Source organism: Herpailurus yagouaroundi, unplaced genomic scaffold, assembly GCF_014898765.1.
Source record: "Herpailurus yagouaroundi ecotype Mexico unplaced genomic scaffold, PumYag 186, whole genome shotgun sequence".
NCBI lineage: Eukaryota > Metazoa > Chordata > Mammalia > Carnivora > Felidae > Herpailurus > Herpailurus yagouaroundi.
The window spans coordinates 2767489-2792548 of record NW_024412417.1 but is presented as its reverse complement, the minus strand read 5'-3'; the positions used below and the strand labels follow the sequence as shown (position 1 = coordinate 2792548).

At 36.6% G+C, this 25060-nt stretch overlaps 1 protein-coding gene across 1 annotated transcript; it reads left to right on the top strand.

Annotated features, from left to right (window-relative positions):
• Positions 1-914: 914 nt before the first annotated feature.
• On the top strand, positions 915-24903 carry CALB1 (calbindin 1). The gene is made up of 11 exons (XM_040493939.1): positions 915-1221; positions 1758-1834; positions 6518-6592; positions 15717-15800; positions 15917-15973; positions 19161-19238; positions 21469-21524; positions 21608-21647; positions 21776-21829; positions 22678-22749; positions 23080-24903. The coding sequence occupies exons 1-11, from the start codon at positions 1143-1145 to the stop codon at positions 23191-23193; spliced, it is 786 nt and encodes a 261-aa protein (XP_040349873.1). The 5' UTR covers positions 915-1142; the 3' UTR covers positions 23194-24903.
• Positions 24904-25060: the final 157 nt, after the last annotated feature.

Sequence of the window (25060 nt, the reverse complement as noted above, 5' to 3'; positions counted from 1 at the left end):
TAACATGTATTCAGTTAGGTAGTTTTTTCCAACTCTGATGGTCACTTCCAGTTCCTGAAAAACTCTTCAACGAGGATTGCTTCACATAGAGAGAAGAGGTATATGTGTTAAGGCCTCTGAATAGGGCCTTGGCCAGGTCACTAACTCACCTAAGTATGAACTTGGACCAGATTCTTGGTTGTTTTAAGTAAACCATACTTTCTCTAACATTTGTATAACTTAAATCTATCACTTTCCAATTATAAGTCTACTTCAAGCTAAAAAAACCCACATAATCCTACTTTATCATGTTGGCAAGTCTTGCTCATAAAAACCATTTTAAGAAACATGCCTATGATGACTCTCCAGCAAAAAAATAGGGTGGTTGATATTAATAAATTAATCGTACACATTAATCAAAGTAATTTAATACTTGCCAAGCTTTCACCTGACTTTGTTTAAACAAATGCTAAAATGTCTTGGAGAAATCTCTCTCTTCTCTCTCTCTCTCTCTCTCTCTCTCTCTCTCTCTCTCTCTCTTTTATTCACACACACACACACACATACACACACACACACACGCATCATTTATATGCTTGTATTCTTTATCAGCTTTCCTTTTGCATCTGAAAATCGAAACCCCTCTCTGTTATTTCACTGTAACATTCAGGAATAAACATACTTTATGGATTAGGAGAATGTGGGGGCAAATGTGTCTGTTTTCAGCCTCCAGTCTCTGAGCTAAGGATCTCCCACCACCTGCTGCTTCCTACACTCCCAAACTCCTGCTCCAGCTAGCTTTTCTGGGAGGAGAGGAGAAAACTGGAAGGGAGGGGAAGAAGGTTTGTGTGAGCAAGAGGCGGGAATGAGGAATGGGAGGCAGGAGAAGGCGTGGCCCAGCTCGGGCCGTCAGGATAAATACTCAGAACTGGGTGCGGGGTGTTGAGAGAGAACTCCGGAGGAACGCCTGAGCCGAGCAGCACCGAGGACAGCTCCCGGCAGCGCCTGTCCCCGTCTTCCTCGGCAGCCCAGATCTCTTCCACACACACACACACTGAGGTTCTTGCTTACCCCATACTCGCACGGACACACACACACACTCACACGCACACACGCACACACACACACACACGCATACACGCAGACACATACTCGGCTGTACAATGGCAGAATCCCACCTGCAATCATCCCTGATCACAGCCTCACAGTTTTTCGAGATCTGGCTTCATTTCGACGCAGATGGTGATTATCTTCTCTTTTTAACTGTTTGAAGACCCCTTGTTCCTGCCCTTTTCCACCTTTCCCCCTCCCCTAAGCCTCCTGATCCTATTATCCCTCGTTTCTTTACTTCTCCCACCTCTCTAATCTTGTCTTTCCTGCTGGCTGCCAAACCATCAACTTGAAAGTTTATATATTTTTTTTCTGTTATCCCAAAACCTTAAACTTTTTTTCCTCTCCAAGAACGTTAATAGTAGAAAATGGGGGGGGGGGGGAGGGGGAGGGGACGAGGAGGAAAAGTGAGAGAGCGAGAAGAGATTGGGGGACGCTGCACCCCAAAGTTTCTATGGCTACACTTAACATCCTTACCATCCTTCTTTGCCTTTAGTGGGTCTAAACTTTGACACTCAGAGCGCAGGGCTGCCGCCCTTTCAGGGTTAATCAATGTAGAGGCAAGAGAGAGCCTTGCGGGTGGCCAGACAATAGCTGTCATGGAAATTGAAAGGGGATGAAACTCAGAATGAGATGTCTGATACCTGGGTGCCTCTTTGTCTTTGCAGGAAGTGGCTATCTGGAAGGAAAGGAGCTGCAGAACTTGATTCAGGAGCTCCAGCAAGCACGGAAGAAGGCTGGATTGGTAGGTTTAAGTTTGCAACGGAGGAAAAAGACCTTCAACCTTTGATATATAAATATTCTAGAGTTTTCATAATGAGCCACTGAGATCAAGTGGTTTCCAGGGAATGTAGACAGGGGGGATGTAGATTTATTGACTGAGAAAGGAGAGAAAAAGCGCCTTTCCCAATTGTGTAGGGGGGAAGATGAGATCAGGCTTAGGGGGTGGGGGGTGTTGGAGGGAGAGAAAAAGAAATCCCCTAAAGGGGGAAAAAAACAACAACAACAACAACCTTACATCTGAAATCAGAGCTTTTAAAATATAGATTCTATACTTGTACGTGCTTTAATAATGCTTAAAAGGAAAATGTGGGTGCATGAGCTCTTTTAGCAGATCACCACCTCTTCGAATGAGTTCTATTAATTAGGTCATTTTTAACTTCTCCTTAACTCCATGAGAGGTGGGGGGTAAAAACACATTTCTGCCCCTTGGTGGTCAGGAAACAGATCTGCAGATTATGGATCTCTTTTTCTATTGCCACTTATTGTTGACGTGGTTGGACAGATAAGAAAATGTTCTGTCTTGATCTTTCTCACTGGGGCAAAGTTGAACAACTTGCAACCTAATAATGAGCAAGAATTTAACAAGAAAGGTATTGATTTGTGTTGAGAGGGAGAAACCCAAAAGTCAGAGATGTAACAAGTAAAACAATTTTAAGAATTTCATGTATTTTTAAAAAGCAAAGTTATATTCTGATGGGAAACAATTAATGGGGTCTTGAAAACAAGCTATATTTGTGATTTAAGCAATAGGTAATTAAGTAAATGACAGTTCTTACTAATTATGAATGACTTACTTTTGGGCATAAATTTACCTGTTAAGAAAAGATGTTGTCAGCATAAAACTAAAATATACCCAGCTTGAGAATACAGAGGAGATGATTATGCAGAGGAAAATAGGATAAGAATTTTACTAATGTACTGGAGTTTATGTAAGACTACATTTCCAAAGACTGTTGGATTTGGGCTAGTTAGATGTTAATGATCTTTGGCTTTTAACTACTGGTTAGAAAGAGATTTTACATTACAGATTAGATACATCTTTTATGTCTTTAGAGGAAAACATAGGTGTATGTGATTCTTTAGCAGATCAACACCTTAAGCACTGATATATATATATATATATATATGCTTATTTACATATCTTATAAATATATAAATAACTAATAGAATTACCTTTTTTTCTATCTAAATTGAAAATTGTGTGATACACAGCTCTATACAACATATTCAAAAGACTAACAGAGGACTCTAAAATGTATTATAATGTATTGCAGAACTATCAATTGCTAAAGCATGAACGAAATCAACACACTGGGAATTGTTTTACCCCAATTTAATATTATATGAACCTGAAAGTATAATAGAATGAGATCAAATAAAATAGAAAATGTTTTATATACTCTCTCCATACCCTCCCCTCCTTATATATATTACCACATATAGATTCCTGTAATATTATCACAGCTCTATATATCTTTGACTAATAAAGCAAAAACAATTCCTTCTCTCATTTAAAAATATATGTTTAAAATATCTGATTGGAAAATGTTACTAGCCATAAAATTTTGAATTAAAGCATTGTAAGATGCCCCCAGCAGCTAAATGATTGTATTTTAATTTTTCTAGATATGATTTTAACATTGTGATTTATTTTCAATTTAGAAATTCAAATACTTAGAAACTATAGTTTTTCAGATGTTTCTTTTCCTCTTCTCATTTTAATATTTGCACTTTTTTGGTAAATAAATAACTTCATGCTGGAGTTCTAAAGATTTTAAAGTTTTTTCTACTGTCCAGTCTCTAATAGAATATTAGAAATTCTATATATTAGATATTAATCCAAACATAACAGACTTGAGCACAGGTACAAGATTATATCAAGTTGCTTAATATTTTGATTATTGCATTTTTTCTGGGTTATATATATATACAGGCTTTGCATAGTTAAAATCTAAATTGAGATCTAGGTTGAAAGGTTCATGTACTAGGCAAATATTTCACTATACTATTGACCCCATTGTAGTAAGCCTTTACGTATTTCTTCTCTTTTTTTAGGACATAACAACCAACCTTAAAAACCAGGTTTCTTTTCATTTCTGGCCACAGAATAACAAATTTCATTGTATTAATAGAAACATTGTTTGGTTTCTCAGATTAATAATGTGAAATTTTAAAAATTTCACTAATATTAACTATAAGTGAATATAACATTAATGAAATATAACAACCCAAAATATGTTGGAAAACTACATTTTACACTAAACACAGTATTTAGTCTTTAAATTTGCATTAATTTTTATAAAGCTTTATTTTATTGTCATCATCATTACATTTTGCACTGTTTAAAACATAGATTTTTGACATAGTTACAACCCAAGAAGTTCACAAACTAAATGCCAAGTCTGCTAGTTGAGGCACCTGGGTGGCTCAATTGGTTAAGCGTCTAACTTCAGCTCAGGTCATGATCTCACAGTTCGTGGGTTTGAGCCCTGCATCAGGCTCTGTGCTGACCGCTCAGAGCCTGGAGCCTGCTTTGGATTCTGTGTCTTCCTCTTTCTCTGCCCCTTCCCTGCTCATGCTCTGTCTCTCTCTCTCTCCTTCCACCACCCCCCCAACCCCGTCTCTCTCTCTCTCTCAAAAATAAATAAACATTAAAATAAAAAGTCTGCTAGATAAACTAGTGGTACTATACAATTTTAAGATTTAAAATCAAATGCTTTGGTTTTTGCTTAAGGTATGTGCATAAAATATAACTGACAGTCCCATTGTTGCCAAGAGGTAAATGCTTTCATTTTCTTACAGTTGTTGCTGTAATAAAATTTAATAAATGCAAGTTACAATTAATCCACAGAAGAATTTTGTTTTAAAGACTACATTATAATTAAGTTGCTTGATTACTATTTACTACCTCAGTTTTACTAAAGATATTCACTTTAATTCAAAAAGGATTCTATAACAACTAATAGTAATAATATTTAGCCTAAATATAACTCTTAAACTGTATTAACCTATCTATCCCTAAAGCAAACTCATGTGATAGATAATACCACCATTTTGTTAGTTACAACAAAAACTGAGAGTTTAATATACTTTCCCAAGGACATAGAATAGGACATTAGTAAAGGCTGACCTATTTTAAATAGGCTTCAGTTAATGCAACAGGGCTATTTAAAATGGGCTATGTTGGAGACCCAAGGGTATAAATGCAACTTCCTGAATACTAGTTCTATATTCAGATCACTAGTTTACAGTTCACGGCCCTCTAATCTGTCAATATGTGAAGAGATTATGTAAGCAATAGATTAGAAAAAAATAATTCAAATGAGATCCAAGCATTCACTTTGTCACTATTAAACATGTGTTCTCATACTAAAATACATGGGAGAGAAAACATCTCAGAAAAAAATGGAAACAAGGAAACCCTGGAAAATGCTCCCTAAGTTATTCTTGGAGGCAAAGATCCAAAACATATAACCAATGGTTTATAATAAGGTCATCAGTATTGTCTGTCTCTAATGAAAGTACAAATTGGTCAAGTCATTTTTTTATGACTTATTTTTTTTATTTAATTTTTCAATTTATTTAATCAATAAATGCCACTTCTATGTTGGAAACACAGAAGACACTGGAAACACTGAAGAGTGACAATGTGAATCACTCTTCAACATTCACATTTTTTTTTAAATTTTTTTTTCAACGTTTATTTATTTTTGGGACAGAGAGAGACAGAGCATGAACGGGGGAGGGGCAGAGAGAGAGGGAGACACAGAATCGGAAACAGGCTCCAGGCTCTGAGCCATCGGCCCAGAGCCTGACGCGGGGCTCGAACTCACGGACCGCGAGATCGTGACCTGGCTGAAGTTGGACGCTTAACCGACTGCGCCACCCAGGCGCCCCAACATTCACATTTTTTGCTTGTCCAAACTGAAAATACCTATTATTACTTTCCATGGATAAAACATGTTAAAATAAGGGAAATGTTATAGGGCAATTAGTTGGAGCAATATAAAAGAACGTTTCTTGAAGCAAGCAATGTTTAAAGTACATCAACAGTGATCATTATATTTGAATTCACTAACAGTTATGAACTGAATAAATCTGACTATATTTTCAAAGTATAGCATATTCTCAAAACTAGTAATAGAAGATAATAACTCAGTGATTGAATCAGAAGTGATCATCGTAACCCTTTCATTTGAAACCAGTAAATACTGTGTATCAGCTATGCCTTTAATTTTCATGAGAATAGTTAATTTGTATGCATAATTATAAATGGTTTCAATTCCAGGTGTTGTTTTTTTTTTGTTTTTTTTTTTTTTTGCATATATCATTAACACCATCACAAGCCTAATTGGTATTTTATTTAAATAAACTTCTTACCGGGGCGCCTGGGTGGCGCAGTCGGTTAAGCGTCCGACTTCAGCCAGGTCATGATCTCGCGGTCCGGGAGTTCGAGCCCCGCGTCAGGCTCTGGGCTGATGGCTCAGAGCCTGGAGCCTGTTTCCGATTCTGTGTCTCCCTCTCTCTCTGCCCCTCCCCCGTTCATGCTCTGTCTCTCTCTGTCCCAAAAATAAATAAACGTTGAAAAAAAAAATTTAATAAAAAAAAAAAAATAAACTTCTTACCTACTTTTATATAATTTTAGGAGTTATCACCGGAGATGAAAACCTTTGTGGATCAATATGGGCAGAGAGAGGATGGAAAAATAGGAATTGTAGAGGTAAGAAACTTATGCATGTTTCGGATCTACTTTTAATAAGTGAGCTTATTGTAGTTGCGACCAACTCAAACATGATGTGGCAAGACCAATTTGGAGAGGGTTATTTTGCCTAAGTAACATGTTCTTTTCTTTTCAAAACTATGAAATAAAAAACGTCAGAAATGTGGGGCACCTGGGTGCCTCAGTTGATTAAGTGTCTGACTCTTGATTTTGGCTCAGGTCATGATCTCACAGTTGTGGGATCAAGCGCCACACTCAGCATGGAGCCCACTTGAGATTCTCTCTCTCCCTCTCCCCCTTCCCCCCTTCCCCACTCATACTCTCTCTAAAAATTAAAAAAAAAAAAAGTTTAAATGCTCACAAATGAAAGAGAACCTAGCGTTTGCCTAATCCAGAGCCTAAATTTAATACATTATGAAACCAAGATATGGAGAGGTGAAATGATTTGCCTTCGGTCATGTGCATATTTGCTGGCATCGATACAGTTAGAAGCCCAGGTCCCAGACTTCTGTATGAGTACCTATGCCATTATGTTACCCTGTTTCACTTGGATAAAACACCAAGTGCATTGTTTAATGGTATTTTTATTTAATAGTGTAGAATTTTCTATTAAAATATAAAGTGACATATTTGTACTCCCTATGACGATGGCAAAAGCTGCATCCTGGTTCCTGAAATTCTATTCTAGATTGGCAATTGACCTTAATAAAAACACAAGAGGTAAACAAAGTTAGTGAATATTTTATGATGTGTTATAGGTAAGGATTTCCCTTGAGTCTCTAAAAGTATAGCTGTGGGTGTCAAATCTTATCTTCTGACAATGACTATTTCTGTGGGGGACAAATATTTTTTATGAATCAGGGAAGCAAAACTTTGATTATGCCTCGATTCTTCCACATTCTCAGATTTGTGCAAGAGCTGTTGCTTCACTTACTTGTACTTTTTGAAACTCTGGTATCCCAGCTACTCTATCTCTGCAACCTCTTAGAGAAATTGAGTGGACAGCTTTGTCCAGAAAAATTAATAAGGTCATATTTTAAAATATGCCATATCAAAAGTATAATAATATTATTATAATATTCTTAATAGATTAGGTTGTGATGTACTCTGGCTGCCAACAACATGTAGTTATAATTTACCTTTGATTAAGAGAATTAACCTGGTTTTCAAATACTTGATCATATAGGACATCTTTCATGTCAATGTGAAATACTTATTTTCAAGCAGCTACTACAAACGGAGTTAAGGAAGGACATACTATTATTATCTTTGTAATTAAAATATTTCCCTGGAGTATACACATTCCCCTTTGCCTATGTGTAACTCATTACTATATAAATAGATAAATTAACAGTACTGGGACTTACAGATTGACATAGAGGCCAACTAATCAAGGTATGAAATCATTGAGGACAAGAAAATAACATTTAAATGAACATAAATGATATGAGGCAAATCTATTTAAAACTAGTTGGAAAATCTAAAATCAGTGAAATTACTGGGTGTTGTATGGAAACCAATTTGACAATAAATTTCGTATATTAAAAAAATAAAGTAAAATTTATTTACTTAAATTTAAATTTAAAAATAAATAAATAAATAAATAAATAAATAAATAAAATCAGTGAAATTATAGATGTGCCTATCTCAGAGTTTGGTACACTTTATCATTCCAGTAGAGGAAGGACCATCATTTTATATTTAATATATTTCACCTTGAAAGACTCCAATGGTCGCAGCTACTTATTTTACTTAATTTCTTCAGTTATAGTAGATTAAACAGTATTATAAAAAAGCATGGATCCAATTCACATGCATTTTATACTTTTTAAAGGACTAAAAGAATCTGTTTTGAATCCAGGTTTTACTATTTATGATACAATCACTTAAGAATTATAATTTGAAGTCCTATTTGAATGAGTATCCAGGGGTCACTAGCAGATGCATTGTCCTGGAGGTATGAGGAAAGAAATTTCTCTAGAAGTTTGAGATAAGAAACTGTTGTAGAAAGTAAAGGTTGCATGTGTGAGAAAAGATAGTTAACAGAAGAGTATAAAGTTAAGGAAGGTTGAAATAAAGAATTGAGGAACTTTTATAGCAGTCACAATAATAAAATTTACATTAGTATGACAATATACAATTTCTAAATAAATACATTCTCTCATTTGATCCTCACAACAAAATAAAGTAAGCCTAAATACAATATGAAGGTTTATTTTTATAGTTGGGGAACCTGAGACTTCAAAAGAATTTGACTAATGTTAAGGAAAAAATAAGAAATAAATGGGGGAACAGCCAGAAACCAGCCAATTTCTTCTAAACTGATTGGCCTTTTTTTTTTTTAATTAATAAATGATCTGTGAATTTTCTGCATGAAAAGAAAATAGTTTCAATCATCAGTAGGTTGGTTTCTTATGGCAAGGCTTTATGTTTAGCCCAATTGAACAGGATGCACAAAGTATAGAGAAGTTACCAGACCAAAGCACTTGAAACATGATTTGGACAAAACTTTCAGATCAGCTGAAGCAGAATAAGAGAAAACCTTCTAATAAATTCTTATGTGTCTCACTTAACATTCCAGGACACAGAATTTTTTGCTGAATGGGACTCCTGGGAATAACTAGCCAAAAATCCTCATTTTAAGGATGAAGAAACTGAAATCCAGAAAGGTTAAATGATGTGTCCAAGGTCCCACTGGCAGGAAGGACAACACCTGCAGAGAAGCCTAGATTGGACTCGGATTTCAGAATTCTTTTCATTAATCTGAGTTATCAGCCATGGTGTAAGAAGAGGGGTGGAGTGGTAATTAGTTGAAAAGAAGAGAATTATAGAATGGAGAACAGAAAGAGTACTCAATGCAGGAGTTCATAGGCACGTTGATTCAGTCTAGGGTGGTTAAGTAGGAGTGAAGAGAGTAAAGAGAGGTTCTGAAAATCATTGGAAAAAAAGAAGTTGAAAGTTGCAGATTACGTGTAGAAAACCGGGATGGGAAGGGTAGGGGATGCCTGAATTTATAACATGCCCTCTAGTGTCACTAGGAAGTTGTATAAAATGGAGTTCATCTTTTCTTTTTTCAACTTGACGTATATCACTTGCTAAGAAATCCTATATATAATATGGGACACAAACACACAAATCCTAGCCGGGAAAGGGAAACCCCATGTTTTCCAAAATATGTGATAATCTACCTACTCGTGTCAAGATACTGTAACTTTGGTGTTCAAATGGAAAAGAAAGTAGATTTGCCTATATATTTAATAGGTGTATTCATGGGCTCATCAAAATCTAATCAAGGTAAGCCAAATGATATTCATGTGGTAGTGTGCTTTCCTGTTGGAAATGGGCTAAAGTGATTTGGCTTTAAGTGAAATACATTGCTCAAAAGATCAGAAAATATAGTGATTAATTTTCAAAGTTCTGTCCTGAAGTGCACTGACCTTGCCAACAACATACTTTTGCTATCTAGACATATTTAAAATGAAGGGTAATATATAGATATCTTTCCTCTGGACTTTTAAATTTCATGTCTTTAAATAGATTTTAAAATTCACACAAATATAAAGAGATTCCTAATACGAACTGAAAACAGCAGCACTGAAATTCTGAGAAAACTTAACAAATACCATGACAGTCAAAAAACTGTTCTAAATTTATTCAGACTAATAGCTCTATTTCAGAGAAGGCTGATTAAAATAATTAAAACAGGAAGGCTGAATGATTCAGCAGATAACGTGAGCACCAGAGAAGAAATTTCTAGTAAGCAGAAGATATTTCCCTTAGATAGATATCAAATATGTAAGCTTTTCACCTGATCCCTTGGGCAACATGTGAGAATATACCATCCTCTCCAGTTTTATTCTATCTATTTGTCCAGGTCAGTACATCCACTGAAAAAAATAGATCTAAAAGCTATTTTAATCCTAAAACTGTAACAACCCTCCGAGGGAAGCAGACACTTCTGTAGACTTTCCCTCTTTTCTTCCACAGTGGGATTTGAGCATATGAGTTGAGCTCTAGTGAATGTAATTTTTCATGGCAGACTACTTTTCCACCTCAGAATTTGGGGAAATGATGGACAATGAAATCAGATTAAAAACTTCCCTCTGGGGGCGCCTGGGTGGCGCAGTCGGTTAAGCGTCCGACTTTAGCCAGGTCACGATCTCGCGGTCTGTGAGTTCGAGCCCCGCGTCAGGCTCTGGGCTGATGGCTCGGAGCCTGGAGCCTGTTTCCGATTCTGTGCCTCCCTCTCTCTCTGCCCCTCCCCCGTTCATGCTCTGTCTCTCCCTGTCCCAAAAATAAATAAACGTTGAAAAAAAAAAACAAAAAACAAAAAACTTCCCCTGGCTACGTGTTTTTAAATGATTAGGAAAACGTTTTGATTGAAGATTTTAATGGAGGGTGATGAAGGTTACAGACAAGGACCTAAAAGTGAAGAAAGTCAGACTATCTGATTTCAAACCTGGCTCAAACTATAAACTGTCTGATAGCAGTTCATTTATCCATTCTGCCTCTGTTTCCTTGTCTGTAAACAGGGATGGTATAGGAGGACCAACATCAAATTTGATAAAGCATGTCAAACAAATGGATCAACCCTGGCACACTGTAAAAGCTCAATAAATATATTTGCTAGAATATATTTTTTTAAAAAAACTAAAAATCTACACCATTCTTCTGAATGCCAACCCTTTTTCCCACTTCTTATATAATTTTTCATATTCTAATTGTTAAACTCAACTTGTCTTAAATTTATATAAGATTATTTGCCTTCCAAATTTCCTGGAGTCACTTAATTGCCTAGGAAAAATACTTCTGTGGTTCCCAAATGAAAGAAGTGAATGCTTTGTTAATATGTGCTGAAGGAGGTTAACATGTACCATGAATGTCTTCAAGAGTTAAGAATTATGCCTCATATGTGCTTTGACTTATTTAGCTCGGGCATTAGGTTTCTAGTAAAAATTGCCCTTCGTATGTGCTCTCCTTGCACCTAATACTTACCTTTATCACTATATCTACTTTTCTGAAATTGTAGGGAAAATGTTTGAAATTATCTGCCTCCCTATAAGGTTCTTACCAGCAGTGACTATGAATCCCCAGCATCCAGTGCAGTGCCTAATAGGTTCTGAATCACAGCTACATGAGCTATAGCAAGGACTTTCAACCTACTTCAAAATGTAAGGCAGGAGTTCTACATAATACCTAGGAATAAAAGAAAGATGTAAAAACAAAAAAAAAAAACAAACAAACAAACAAAAAAAAACCCTGTGACATGTTCAGTTCTCTGGGAAGCAGATCTAAGTTGAAAATTAGCAGTTTAAGGAAGTTTATTCAGAAATGCTCTTGGGACCAATACCTACTGAAAGGAAATGAAAAGAATAGGACTGGGCAGAGAGAAACTAGGGGCTGTGATACAGTCTCAACGGAGGCTTTAGCTGATGCTACAGTGGGCTCTAAAGCTGGGATGGCCAGTCCCAAGTTGTGTGACAGGGCTGTGGTTTTTGTTTTGTTTTGTTTTTTGTTTTGCTTTTTAAATTTTTTTTTCAACGTTTTTAATTTATTTTTGGGACAGAGAGAGACAGAGCATGAACGGGGGAGGGGCAGAGAGAGAGGGAGACACAGAATCGGAAACAGGCTCCAGGCTCCGAGCCATCAGCCCAGAGCCTGACGCGGGGCTCGAACTCACGGACCGCGAGATTGTGACCTGGCTGAAGTCGGACGCTTAAACCGACTGCGCCACCCAGGCGCCCCTTGTTTTGTTTTTTATCTCCACGTGGATCACTCTTGGGACACTGTCTCCTTGGGAAGGCAGTTCTCTTCAGCCTAGATAATCTCCCAAAGTCACCCCCAAAGGCTCTCTCAAAGTAACACTGTCAGGACCTAAAGGGAGCTCTGGGTGGAATACCACAATATCCATCCCAATCTCTATCCATAATTCAGTAATAAGTTGTTTGAATTATCTCTAAAGGAAATCTCTATTTATATACAGCCTTTGCTGACAGTAGACCATAGTCAATTGCCTTCACTCATAGGTTTAGTAAGATATTTACTGAAATGTTTGCAGGTTCTAGGCAGAGAAACAGTAAATAAGACACGGACACTATCCTCATATATAGTCTGCATTTATATCTAGGAGAGACAGGCAAATACACTTTTCCTTCCCAACTCTCAGTGACAAGTAACCAGTTCTCACAACTGAAGCTCTGAGGGTTTCTGGTCACAACTCTCTGCCTTCTATTCGTTCCCCTTCAATTATTCTTTGCTCTCTTTTCCAACCCACAACAGAGTTTTGGGAGTTCATAAAAAAGCAGGCAGGTAGCCCAAGAATTAAGAAATTAGCAAAAACCTTGGAACAGGCAGTACCAAATACTTGCACAGACCGCAGAGACTTAGCAAATCTGAGAATAAAGCAGCCTTACTTGACACCTTCAATAAAAGACCTCTCACACTTTGTAGATACGCTCTTAGACACCAGAGTTGGAGAGCTACTGCACCCAGCTCTGAAATTTGAACATTGATGCACAGTGTGTTGATGGAAACATCAATAGCAGGACCATTACATTGTGAAACACACCTTTAAAAAAAGATGATTTCTTTGTGTTCACTATACCTACATCCTATTCACATTTATTCCGGTGTCAATCTGTTTTATAACTTTTTTAATGTTTATTTTTGAGAGAGAGAGAGAGAGAGAGAGAGAGAGAACAAGTGGGGGAGGGACAGAGAAAGAGGAAGACACAGAATCCAAAACAGACTCCAGGCTCTGAGCTGTCAGCATAGAGCCTGATGTAGGGTTCAAACCATGCACCTTAAGATCATAACCTGAGCCGAAGTCGGACTCTTAACTGATCGAGCTACCCAGGCTCACCTCATTGTGTCTCTTTTAATGGCTAGCTTATAGTAATGTCTTATTATAATCATTTACATGTTTAAGACTCCTTTTTAATGTCTATAAAATGGGATGGCTCTATATTCAGTTTAACATTAAGGTTAATAGTTCAAACTAATAGGTTGAATATGTCATATGTAGTTTCAATCTATATTTTTTTAAATAATGAAACCAAGTAGGACCAAAATGTCATGGCAAAAGAAACATACATTTATACTAGATATGGAGAACAATTTTTACCATCTCTACATTTGACATTCTAGAGACATCTAAACTTAATGCAAGTTATATGAACTTTAATTTTCAAAACAAAGATGGTTAAGATTCTCCCTTATTTTACATTTTGTAATCGCTTGCTAGTTCACTCTTTTATTTTTTTTCTGTTTTCATGAATTTGGAGGATTTTAATAAGTGTAATTTTTTCAGAAAAATTATTTTGTGTTCAAAATACTGAGTTATTAAAATACAAGCAATATAGAAAATTACAATGGAGACCGTAAAAATGAATACTATAAGTCATGCTAAGTAGGCATTTTTAATGAAGTGAAATTATCAACCAATCCACAAGCATTTATGTCAGGCATAAAGCATGGCTGAGCACACACTGGGCATTCAGCAGATGAAGACAAAGAGTGGCCTCTGCCCTCCTGGAATGGATGGTCCGACAACCTACAAAGTGGTATCTGACAAGTTACATACCAATAAATAGAAGAATTGCTATTTGCTATTTCCTATTCCCTAAATGAATGTTTATGTTAATATACAACTATACTAGTGACCTTTGTTTCAAAATAAGAAACGTTTTCTGACTGAGTCATATTAATATTCTAGTAAGATATTTGGGTGTGTTCTTAGTTTCACTTCCATATGTAGTGTCTACAAACTGAATGGATCTGGTTTGAGGTATCATTTTAAAGACCCAAAAACAAGTGAAAGGACATATTATATGGGCATAAAAAAGCAGAGGTTACTTGCAAATAAGTTGGAATGATATGTTTTCTATTAAATTTTATTTTTTAATACCCCTCAGTGGATGAAACTTTTTAAAGGAGGGGGTGGGGAGCTAGTCTTTCCTATAATTTAGTAGAAATTTTGGAGCTTATACTGAACTTAAGTTGATCCATACCACAGGTTCTTGGGCTAAAATCCAGGGATGAGCATCCATGCCTGAATTTCAAGTGAATCATCAACTTCTGGAAATCAGATGAAATACAGTTTGTGTAGGTTCATTCTTTAATGGTGAAGATGTAGTGATTCTACAAGATTCTCAAAGTCCTTTTGAACCCAGTACATTTAAGATATGTTGGTTTCTACTTCAATTCCTTATTGTAGTGATGAGAGTACTAAGTTCCAGAGGTGGCTGAGGGAGTTGCTGGGGACCACAGCTAATTAGCAGCTGAGCCAAGAATAGAACCCATGCCTGCAGTGAGGCCATCAATCCAGCTCCCACCCTCCCTGCATGCAATAGATAGATTACATTCATCTTAAAATGGGATCTGGAGTCCTTTTATCTTCCAGAAAAAAAAGGAGGGGAGCAAGAGAACTGAAGTTATGAAATGAGATCTAAGGAGACAGGTCATAGTGTTGAAATGGAGATCATAAACCCGGGCCCTGGATTCCAACAGTGGGCACCCTCTTGGATGAAGCCAACAGTTTAAGAACAGATTTTCCCTCTTTCTGTTTAGTTCCACTGTTCATCTTGAGTTGTCTTCCCACCTCTCTTTCCACTGCCTTACAAGTATCTTTAGTGTATCTTCCTCGCATCTCTAGGCTTTCTCCTCAGACCCGGGAATTCATTGCTTCCCTTTCTTCCTTTCCACTACATTCACATTTCTCATAGTTTCTTTCCTTCTACATGACACGTACGTCCCCACATTGACATGTATGTACCCCACATTATATGCGCCCTGAGAGGAACAAGACTGCTCTGTGGCACAGAAGAGGTGAAGGCCGGGATGAATCTGCTCAGATGAGGAGTGGTCCAACCAGTCCTATCTGAGCTTTCTGGGCGCACGCGGACCAGCCAGCCAGCCAGCCAGGCAAGGCCACCCAAGCATTGGAAAAGACACCGGCTCTGTGTAGGAACAAAGTATCAGCAAGGGAAGGTCATTCCTAACGTTTTTCCTCTCCCGGCTTTCTAAGCAATAAAACTGCTTCGAATAAATATGTTCAAAAAGAACTAAGCAGGAAGTAATGACAGAGGCTTGCTTTCTTTACAACAACTTTTCACAACTTTTTCAGTTGGCTCACGTGTTACCGACAGAAGAGAACTTCCTGCTGCTCTTCCGATGCCAGCAGCTGAAGTCCTGTGAGGAATTCATGAAGGTAAAACAGAGCCCTGTCAATGAGGGAGGTCTTCAGAAAGCTACTTAACGCAGGAAAACGGTGGCTTTTTTTTTTTTTTAATGTGTTTGGTTTTCCTTATCCCAAATTACTTACAGACATGGAGAAAGTATGATACTGATCACAGTGGCTTCATAGAAACGGAGGAGCTTAAGGTAAGCAAATAAATACGTGTGCTAGGCTTTCTTTTTCCTTTTAAATACAGTTATGAACTCTGTAACATTTTAAAAAGCCTCCCACGAAAGCAACTAACTGTTGAGCAACGGCACACTTTCCCCCACTCTTCCACATTGTTAATGAAGTACCAGATGAAACAAGAGACTTCAAGTACGTCTTCAGTTCTATTCAGCAATGCAAAAGAAATTAGCACTTTCTGTGGTGCAAACAAATTGTTATACTAGATAGACAAGCTATAACAGGATACTAAGCCAAAGAAGACACTCCTTTTCATTGAAATTTGCCATTTTATTTTACGAATTAAACAACTAATATAAAGAGATTTCTCTCTCAAGAGAAAGAGAAACGAGTATTGCACATTCTTTTACCTAATCTCCACCTGAGTTCTGAAGTTAGTACTACGCTCCTGAGGAAAGAGATAAAGAGAAGTTTAGTGATGCGCTAAGGCGACACTGAATGAAGACGCGGGGCTGCAGTGTTTAAACCCAGACTCCTCTGCCTCCAAGTTCCCTCGACATTCCAGACCACCTTCTGCCTGTCAACAAGAACGACAGAGTCCTCGCACGATCCCACTTCTGAAAAGTTGCAACTTTGAAAGTGAATTTAGGAACTTACCTCTCACAAACGTACAGAGGAGCTGGTGGGGGAGGAAGAAGATACAAAGGAGAAGGCAAAGTGGTCTAGAAATCAAGTTATTTTGTCTGATTTTTCATCTTTCAAATGGGGGTACTAATACCTTCCTCTCAGATTTATCGTGAAGCTCAAGTAAAATTCTGTGCATGAAAGATTTTGTGACATTCGCAAGGGACAATAAAATACATTATTCACGAACTCAGTAATTTACTAGTCTTTCAGAAGTATGGCAACATCTTTCTCTCATTTCCTCAAATCGTCTCCAAGACTTCTCAGTCCAGAAGACCCTATTTTGTCTATCTGCAGGAAATAGAATAACTAAAAGGGAGGCAAATTGATACTTACTGAGCACCTATGTGGTGCTCAGTACTATGTGGCTGGTAGAGTACTAGGCACTTGAAATGAATTTTGACATTTAATCCTCACAGAAAACTTGCAAGGCAGGTATTATCATTCCCACCACGCAGAGAAGGTGAAATTTACAGAGATTGGATAATTTTTCAAAGTTACCTAGCTGCTTATGAAAAGAATCTAGACGATCTGACAATGTTAATGATGTTTTTTCTCCCCCACAACACCACAATACTTCCAAGCTTCAGGCATCAAGAGCTACCTCTCCTGTCGTCCTGTGTGGAGATAGGAATATCAAATACCATTTCCTCATCATGGTTTAACACGGTTTAAGTCACATACAGTTCTTTTTTTTTAAGTTTTTTATTTTTGTTTATTCTGAGATGGGAGGAGGGGCAGAGAGAGAGAATTCCAAGCAGGTTCCACAAGGACAGCACAGAGCCCGACATGGGGCTCAAGCTCACAAACCGTGAGACCATGACCTGAGCCAAAATCAAGAGACGCTTAACTGACTGAGCCACCCAGAGGCCCCATTCACATTCAGTTTTAGAGATGGAACTAGGATGTTTGTACCACTGTAAAATTGCTAAAACACACTCAACAGCAGCTTCTTGGAAATATAAACATTTTAAATGTGAAAACAAGGTCTTTTACACAAACTTCCAACACAACAACCTAGAGCTCACAAGGTGACAGTTAAACTTGTGTTTTTATTCTACAGGACCAAAAAAATAATCGTTTTTAAGTTCATAATGAAAACCTTAGCTCATTTCCAATACTGACCTTCTTTGTTCTACATTTTATTCTCAGAAAGAGATTCTAAATAGAAGTCCTCCTCTCTGGGGAATTTTAAAGATAAGTTGGCATTCTTTTTTAATGGATCTTTCAAGAAAGCTAATTTTAAGATCCATAATAGAGTAAAACATCACTTGCTCTCAGACACGACTTTGAATCTCAGCATCCCGAGGTTTCTCCCAGGCTATTTTTGTGACCACCATTTTAGTCTCTGATGAGGCTTTTTAACCCAATTAATCTCTGACAAAAGGCTCATAAGGCTCAAAAATAAAATTCACCCCCAATAGATAACTTTGAATTTTCCATGCTTCACTTTGGCTTTGAAGTGCAATGCTTGAAATGAAAATAAATTTAATCAAACAAAGAAAAAGGTCTCCTTTCTCAGAAAGAATGAAGTTAAATCAGCTCAGCAGAACTGGTACATTTGGGAAACAGAAAAACCACTACAGAACCAAAGATACCCAATCCTTCAATAATATCCAAGCATAGTATTTGCTCAGTTTTCCATAACTGCTTTAATTCATTTTCTGAAAATAATAAAGAAGTTGCAAATGAACAGCACTAGACAAAATGATTATCATATGCCTGAGTGCTAACACTTTTATGTGGCTTTCATAAAGCTTTTTATTTCTTTTTTTTTTAAAGTAAACTCACTCCTAAACTCCAACTGTCAAATCAATAATCATCTTTTTTCATCCTTCCCACAATAATCTCTATTTTAATATGATTCATATATCCTTCAAGGATTAGATAATATCATCTGTGGCCAGCTGTTTTAGTCTGAACAGCCAGCTGAAGCATTCTCTCCAAGGTGCTTGGGACAGCCTCAAGCCTAAAAGTTAACTGACTGGCCCTTCAGTGAAACAAGCTTCCTAGTAGTCAAAAGCTGATGTGAAAATACAGCTTGCAAGGGAAGAAAATCCACTAGAAATTAGAGGTAGTTCTCCATCTGGCTCACTAAGAATTTTGACTCACATTACAAAGGCATAGAGAGGGGCCCTTGTGTTTCTTAGAAAATTCATACGTGCCTTTGTGAAGATAACATTATGTAGAAATGCATCCATTGGGCTGGTTGGTGTACAAGCTTGTACTCAGATTCCTACACAGTGCACAACCCAGATACTCATTTAACTGAAGTCACAAAAGCAGTGCAACACAGACTATAACACATAAGGCAGATGTACCTGTCAAAGGCAGCGGCATCATTGGAATGCCACGTGAACCATGTAGAATAATGTCCCTTCTAAGGTCTTCTCCTTGCCCAGTTCTACCCTCAAAAAGAGGCCTTCTTTGCATTCTTGGGATGTTCCGTTTCAGGGCAGCCTGAAATGAAAGCAGACTGTAGTTTACTGATGACATTTATCTGAGCGTTCTTTGTCTTAACAGAACTTTCTAAAGGACCTGCTGGAAAAAGCAAACAAGACTGTTGATGATACAAAACTAGCTGAGTATACAGACCTGATGGTAAGACTGATCTTGGAGAGACTATAACCCAGGGCCTGTGAAATATTACTATGTTCTTGTTAATTCCCAAGGCTATGGAGGATACATGAAATAAACCATGGTATGGGCATCACTTGCACACAGGTATCATTTCACTTGAAAATGAAATACTTCAGGATGTTTACACCTTGTGAGGCTGAGTGAGAGCTCTTATCATTGGCTTTAACATAAGTAATCAACACGAGTATTTCTTTTCTTGTGGAACTGGGTAATTTTTATCTATAAAACATCATTTTTCTTACAAAGCCAGTGTAACTATATCACCAAACTTTGAGTGAGGCATTCCAAATGTACCCTGAGCCTGATGCTATGATAAATAGTATAGCCAAGACCTCTTATAGAATATTGATAATAGAGCCAAGAAACTTGCTTAACACATAAGCCCTTAATGATTTAGGAATGAACACATTTATGAAGTTCTAGGTACAATAATCCAGCCCATGAAGGTCATTAATTTCAAATGGGTAGTTTCTTCATTTTGACTCACAGAATTAAGACTATGAAGAAAATTCTTTGCCAAACTGATTAAACTATGGACCACTATTTTGGAAACATTTTAATTAGTTTTTGAAATTCAGGCAAAATTTTAAATTATCCATATCAGTACATATATGTGCTTTAAGTACTGTAAACGTACAGTAAATTCTTACAGGTTTAAAATAAAAACCCATAAAATATAAGTGTATATTATAAAAATTATGTTATATTAGGTTGATAAAGGGGTTAGACTTTTTAGTTACTCTGGAAAGTCATCTTATAAAAGGTTTGATTATATTTGATGTAACGGAGGCTTACTTTCAGCCCATCCACCTACTTTGATGTAGGGAAAAGAAAAACACTAGAACTTTACTGTTGTCTTATTCACTATACAGTGAGATTATGGAGTGAGACTAATCTTTAATTTCAAAACGATTAAAAATTTTCATTGCAAGGAAATATCCTTTTCTATCTACTTGTCATAGCATTAGCATACAAATGTGCCACAGTGGACAGATCTGAATAACTTCTGGAAATGGACAATAACCTACATTTATCAGTTTTCTGTTTTGTGCCAGTCTTATGGGATGTCTATTTAAAGTAAAGACTCCTTCCAGGTGGAAATTTGAAGCAGTCTTTTAAAAACCACTCAGATGGGAGTTTCCCCCCTGTTGGATTGGCCTGGCGTATCTGATTCAATGTCATAAACCAGTTCAAATCTGAGAGGCAAATTAATCAAGAACTAATTAAAATTTAAATATATATGTTGAGAAATATTCCCCTATGGACACTAAATTGTGTGATCAAGTCTAATGTCTTGGTAGACAGTTTGACAATATTAGGACTCATGGTCAATAGAGTGTAAAATGTGTCAGTATCAGACCCTGAAAAAAAATCTGCCTCCTACAAGGCATGTTAGAACATCTGAAACCATAGACTCTTCTTTTTCTCCCTAAAGAGACTTCACTAAACCTATATCCATTATGACCCTGATAACATCCCTTTCTTTAAAAACAAAATAGTGTTGCTTTTTCACATGTGTAATGTGCAAACTTTATATATTTTAACACATTTCATCTATAATCCTTCCATGTAATATAGTACAGCAGTAGTTGCTACTTTCTAAAAACATGAATGTTTCCTGAATAAGGGTAGGAGTGTATTTATATATCTGGACGTGTCTTGGTGTATGATGTACATGTAAGTGCAATGAGGAGGTAGCTAGTATCCGAGGGTAAATAAAACAATTGAGAATGATGCAAAAACTCCATTCTCTAAGAATGTATTCATTCTTCTTCAATAGAAGTCTATTGCTTCTCTCTGTAAGTTTATGCTCTAAAAGAAGGAAACAAATATTTATTCTCATATCATTCTTTGGAGAGTTTGAGGGTGTGCTATATATTGCCAGACACATTCTCTCTCACATCTTGATACATACACATACTTGCAAGAAAAATAAATGATGGTATTCTAGAATCTAGCTAAGATCACTATTGCTCTGTTTGACTATTCTACATTGTCCTGAGATACTCTGGCAATTGACCCAACTTACAGAACTAAAAATTTACACTCAAAGCTTAATAAAAGCTAGTTTCTAGAATTTTGCTGCCTGTATAAGTAATTGATAACTCACAGTGCTTTACTTTTAATTTTCTTCTCCTTCCTGCAATAAATCATTCTTCAATGGCTACCACAATAATATTCTGTCTTTCAGCTGAAATTATTTGATTCGAATAATGATGGGAAGCTGGAATTAACTGAGATGGCCAGGTGAGTTTAGGAAATACATGGATATTATAATAAGTTGATCCTTGTCCGGAAAATCTCATCTATTAATATTTCTCTCTCAAAAGGTTACTACCAGTACAGGAGAATTTTCTTCTGAAATTTCAGGTATTTCTCTTTTCCCTACTGTAAATATTATTTTCCTTGGAAAGTTAGACTGTGGGGGATTTGCCAAGGGAAACACAATGAAATACAATAGTAGCATTTTAACTTTTTCTCTCTTCTCTATCACCCAGGGAGTCAAAATGTGTGGGAAAGAGTTCAATAAAGCTTTTGAGTTATATGATCAGGTAAAAGTTCATTTTTATCTATAATTTGATTGTTTAGGAGAGTTTGGAAAATGCTCACTTCAGTGAAAAAAAATCTCTCAAACTAAAGGTCCATATTAAAAGTAAAAGGAGCTATTAAAATTACTCAGCCAATTCATTCTTGTCACAGGAAATGTATTATGGTATGTCCCAATCAGACGAATCTTGATTCCAATCTCATGCTGTAATTTATCTATTTTGCGGCTTTAAATAAGACACCAAACTCCTCTGAACCTCAGTTTCCTCATTTGTAAACAGGAGATAATAATACCCACTTTACAGGGTGGAATGAGGATTAAGTTAGTTGAAAACATCCAGCAAAATCCTCCCCACCACGTGATAGATGGTAACATCATGCACGTGAGGAAAGTTTGTTAGTAATGTCAATAGTTGACGTCCTTTATTTTCTTCTAATTTCTCTACTTCTGGACCAAATCTGACCCCTTGGGCTCTAGCATAGCTCTGCCACTACCTGCTGTGACATCAGGCTAGTCACATAGCCTCCCCAGGCCTCAGGGTCCTCATTCACATGAACGTATTTATGACCACTTAATTACTTCAACAGGAGGTGATATTGTTAACATAAGATGAAATATTAAATCTGAAAGTGCCTTTGAAAAGTTCAAAGCGTTTTATAAATGTAAGGTGTTGAATGAGAGGCAATTCACATGTATTTTGGACCTCGGGAGCAATTAAGCATCTTGAGGGTCGGACATGAAGACATTGGAATATCTGCCAGTGAGATTTCTGAGGATTTCGATTGTTTCTGTTTATTACATCCCCCATTATTGTTCAGTTGGTTGCATACTGGTTTTTTTCTGCTCCCTCAGGACGGCAATGGGTACATAGATGAAAATGAACTGGATGCTCTACTGAAGGATCTGTGTGAGAAGAATAAACAGGTAATTTTGTTACCATGCCGCTTACTTTTTAGGCAGACTATAAGGATCCATCCACCACACATCCATTTTTGGAAGTCTACTTTAAAGATTTATACAGCAGCAGCAGTAGAATTCAATTCTTAACCTGATTTGGCACTGGCCTAAATCAGCGTAACTGTGATAAATATATTTTAAAACAACCTTGTGATTATTCACTTTGGTGTAAGATTTCAATCCAGCTCTTAATGGATTGATGTAGCAAGCAGTTTTCATCCTATGTTTTATCACTTGACAGTGGTTAATTAACTTCCATATTTAACTGGATAACAATGCCATCTATGTTCTATACAGGACCTGGATATTAATAATATTCCAACATACAAGAAGAGCATAATGGCTTTATCAGATGGAGGAAAGCTGTACCGAACGGATCTTGCTCTCATTCTCTGTGCTGGAGACAACTAGAGTTAATGACCATGACCACTTACTAGCGATACATTGTATCTAAAAAATAACTGTGCACTATAAGGGAGTAGGCTGTATTTTCTTTTGTATCTGTAAATTTAACTGCATATAGCTAATTACCCAGGATGTGTGGCACTTTCTTTTCAGCTTGTTTCTACACTGTTTGTAATGTACAGTTTTTGTAACTACATGATTGGAAAAGAACGTCTTAGGCTCAGGCCAGCCAATACACCCAACTGGGAACAAAAAATAACCGAACACATTCTTGCTGTCACAAATATAGTTGGACATGATTTCCCTAAAAATTCCACTAGGACTAATCTCTAAAATTCTAGTCTCTGATGTGTAAATGCACATTTGTCACTGAATAGGAGAATTATACCTAACAAGTTACCGCTTCAGACAATCATAGGTCTGTCCCACAACATAGTCTTAAGCTGTATTTCCAATTATTAGGAGGAATGTGCTTTTGCATCTAAAATACCAAAATATCAATCAATAGTTAGTTATTTGTGGCTCTATGAAGTTAACAGTCTCACTAGACAAGACTTAGTTAATTAATCAACAACACGTCTACTGCTTGAATCCATACCAAGCTATTGGTTCAAGTTAATTTGATGACAAGGAAGAGTAGCACCAGATGAAACATAAATCTGTCTGATTCTACATCTGTATTTCCAACAAGCCTACTGTCAGAGAGTATGACCTTAATCCATTTTCTAAACTGTTTTCACGTGTTGCAAATTATAATTATTCTAGTCAACTGCTGTTTTTATGTCATATTGTGTGACCTCTGATTAAATTATATATGCCGAGTATCCTGGTGTCTACTTTGCATACTTCCTGGATTTTCTTTCCATGTAGGACTGTCCATTTCCACCAAGGGTATCTGCTGCCTCTGAAAATATTTTTTTCTAGCTATAACAACTCTATTTTTTACTACATAATTAACTTTTAATGTTAAATTCATAGCACCCTGATTGTTGAATGTTATATCATCAAAAATTTTGTGTATTCTGTGAATCCTATATATTTCATATTGAGATCAGCATTCAAAATAGTTCTATTTCTATCTGCAAATAGTTTAAAATGAGTTAAAAATAACATCTGAAGAGAAATACTAATGTAATCATTTATCATACTTAGCAAGGGAGATTCTAAAACGTTCTTTTGACCTACATCCAAGTCAGTTTCATATATTTGTAGCTAGAATATCCTATACTGGTTACACCTGACATGTAATGGTCGGTGACTTCGGATTCTTTGATTGTGAAGCAGAGAGCTAAGAGTTATGTGTCTTTATGAAATTTACAAAGTTACCGCCAAAGAATTAATGGTTCTAGATCAGTTTAAATGTCCCCAATTCTATAAATTCAGCACTACTTTTCTCAATTCATAGAAATCACGACAAAATAAAAGTGAGGTATCTCTTTCCCTCAAGGATGAACAGAAAATAGATCTGTCAAAAAATAAAATTTATCAAAATGATGTATTAGATTGGCTTTGCTTCTAGTGTGTAAATGGAAGCACTGACCTTAGGTTGAATTTAACGACTAAGAATAAAGAGGAAAATAACTCATTGCTTGTATTTTTGCTTCTTCCTCAAAAAGTCAGTGGACATGTAACTGGTAATCAATCCAGGTGGAAATGTAGGATGCTCAAGTTATTATGGCCTAAGAAATCTAAATAAATGTAGATCTGCCTGCGTCAGTGAATCATTGTATGTCGTATGAAGAGAAGCCTCCAACAATAAGATTTACAAACAAAGAAATCCCAAAATATCCAAATATTTGAAGTTTTTTGCCCAACTGACATAATCAAATAGTTCTTTGTGAAAGATTTTTTCCAAAGGAATAGGAATATACAG

Excerpts from the sequence above, each read along its gene's own strand:
- CALB1 (XM_040493939.1), top strand. The coding sequence starts at position 1,143 with ATGGCAGAATCCCACCTGCAATCATCCCTGATCACAGCCTCACAGTTT. Across the intron at positions 15,801-15,916 it reads CCTGTGAGGAATTCATGAAG|ACATGGAGAAAGTATGATAC; the intron begins GTAAAACAGAGC and ends AATTACTTACAG. Across the intron at positions 19,239-21,468 it reads CTGAGTATACAGACCTGATG|CTGAAATTATTTGATTCGAA; the intron begins GTAAGACTGATC and ends TCTGTCTTTCAG.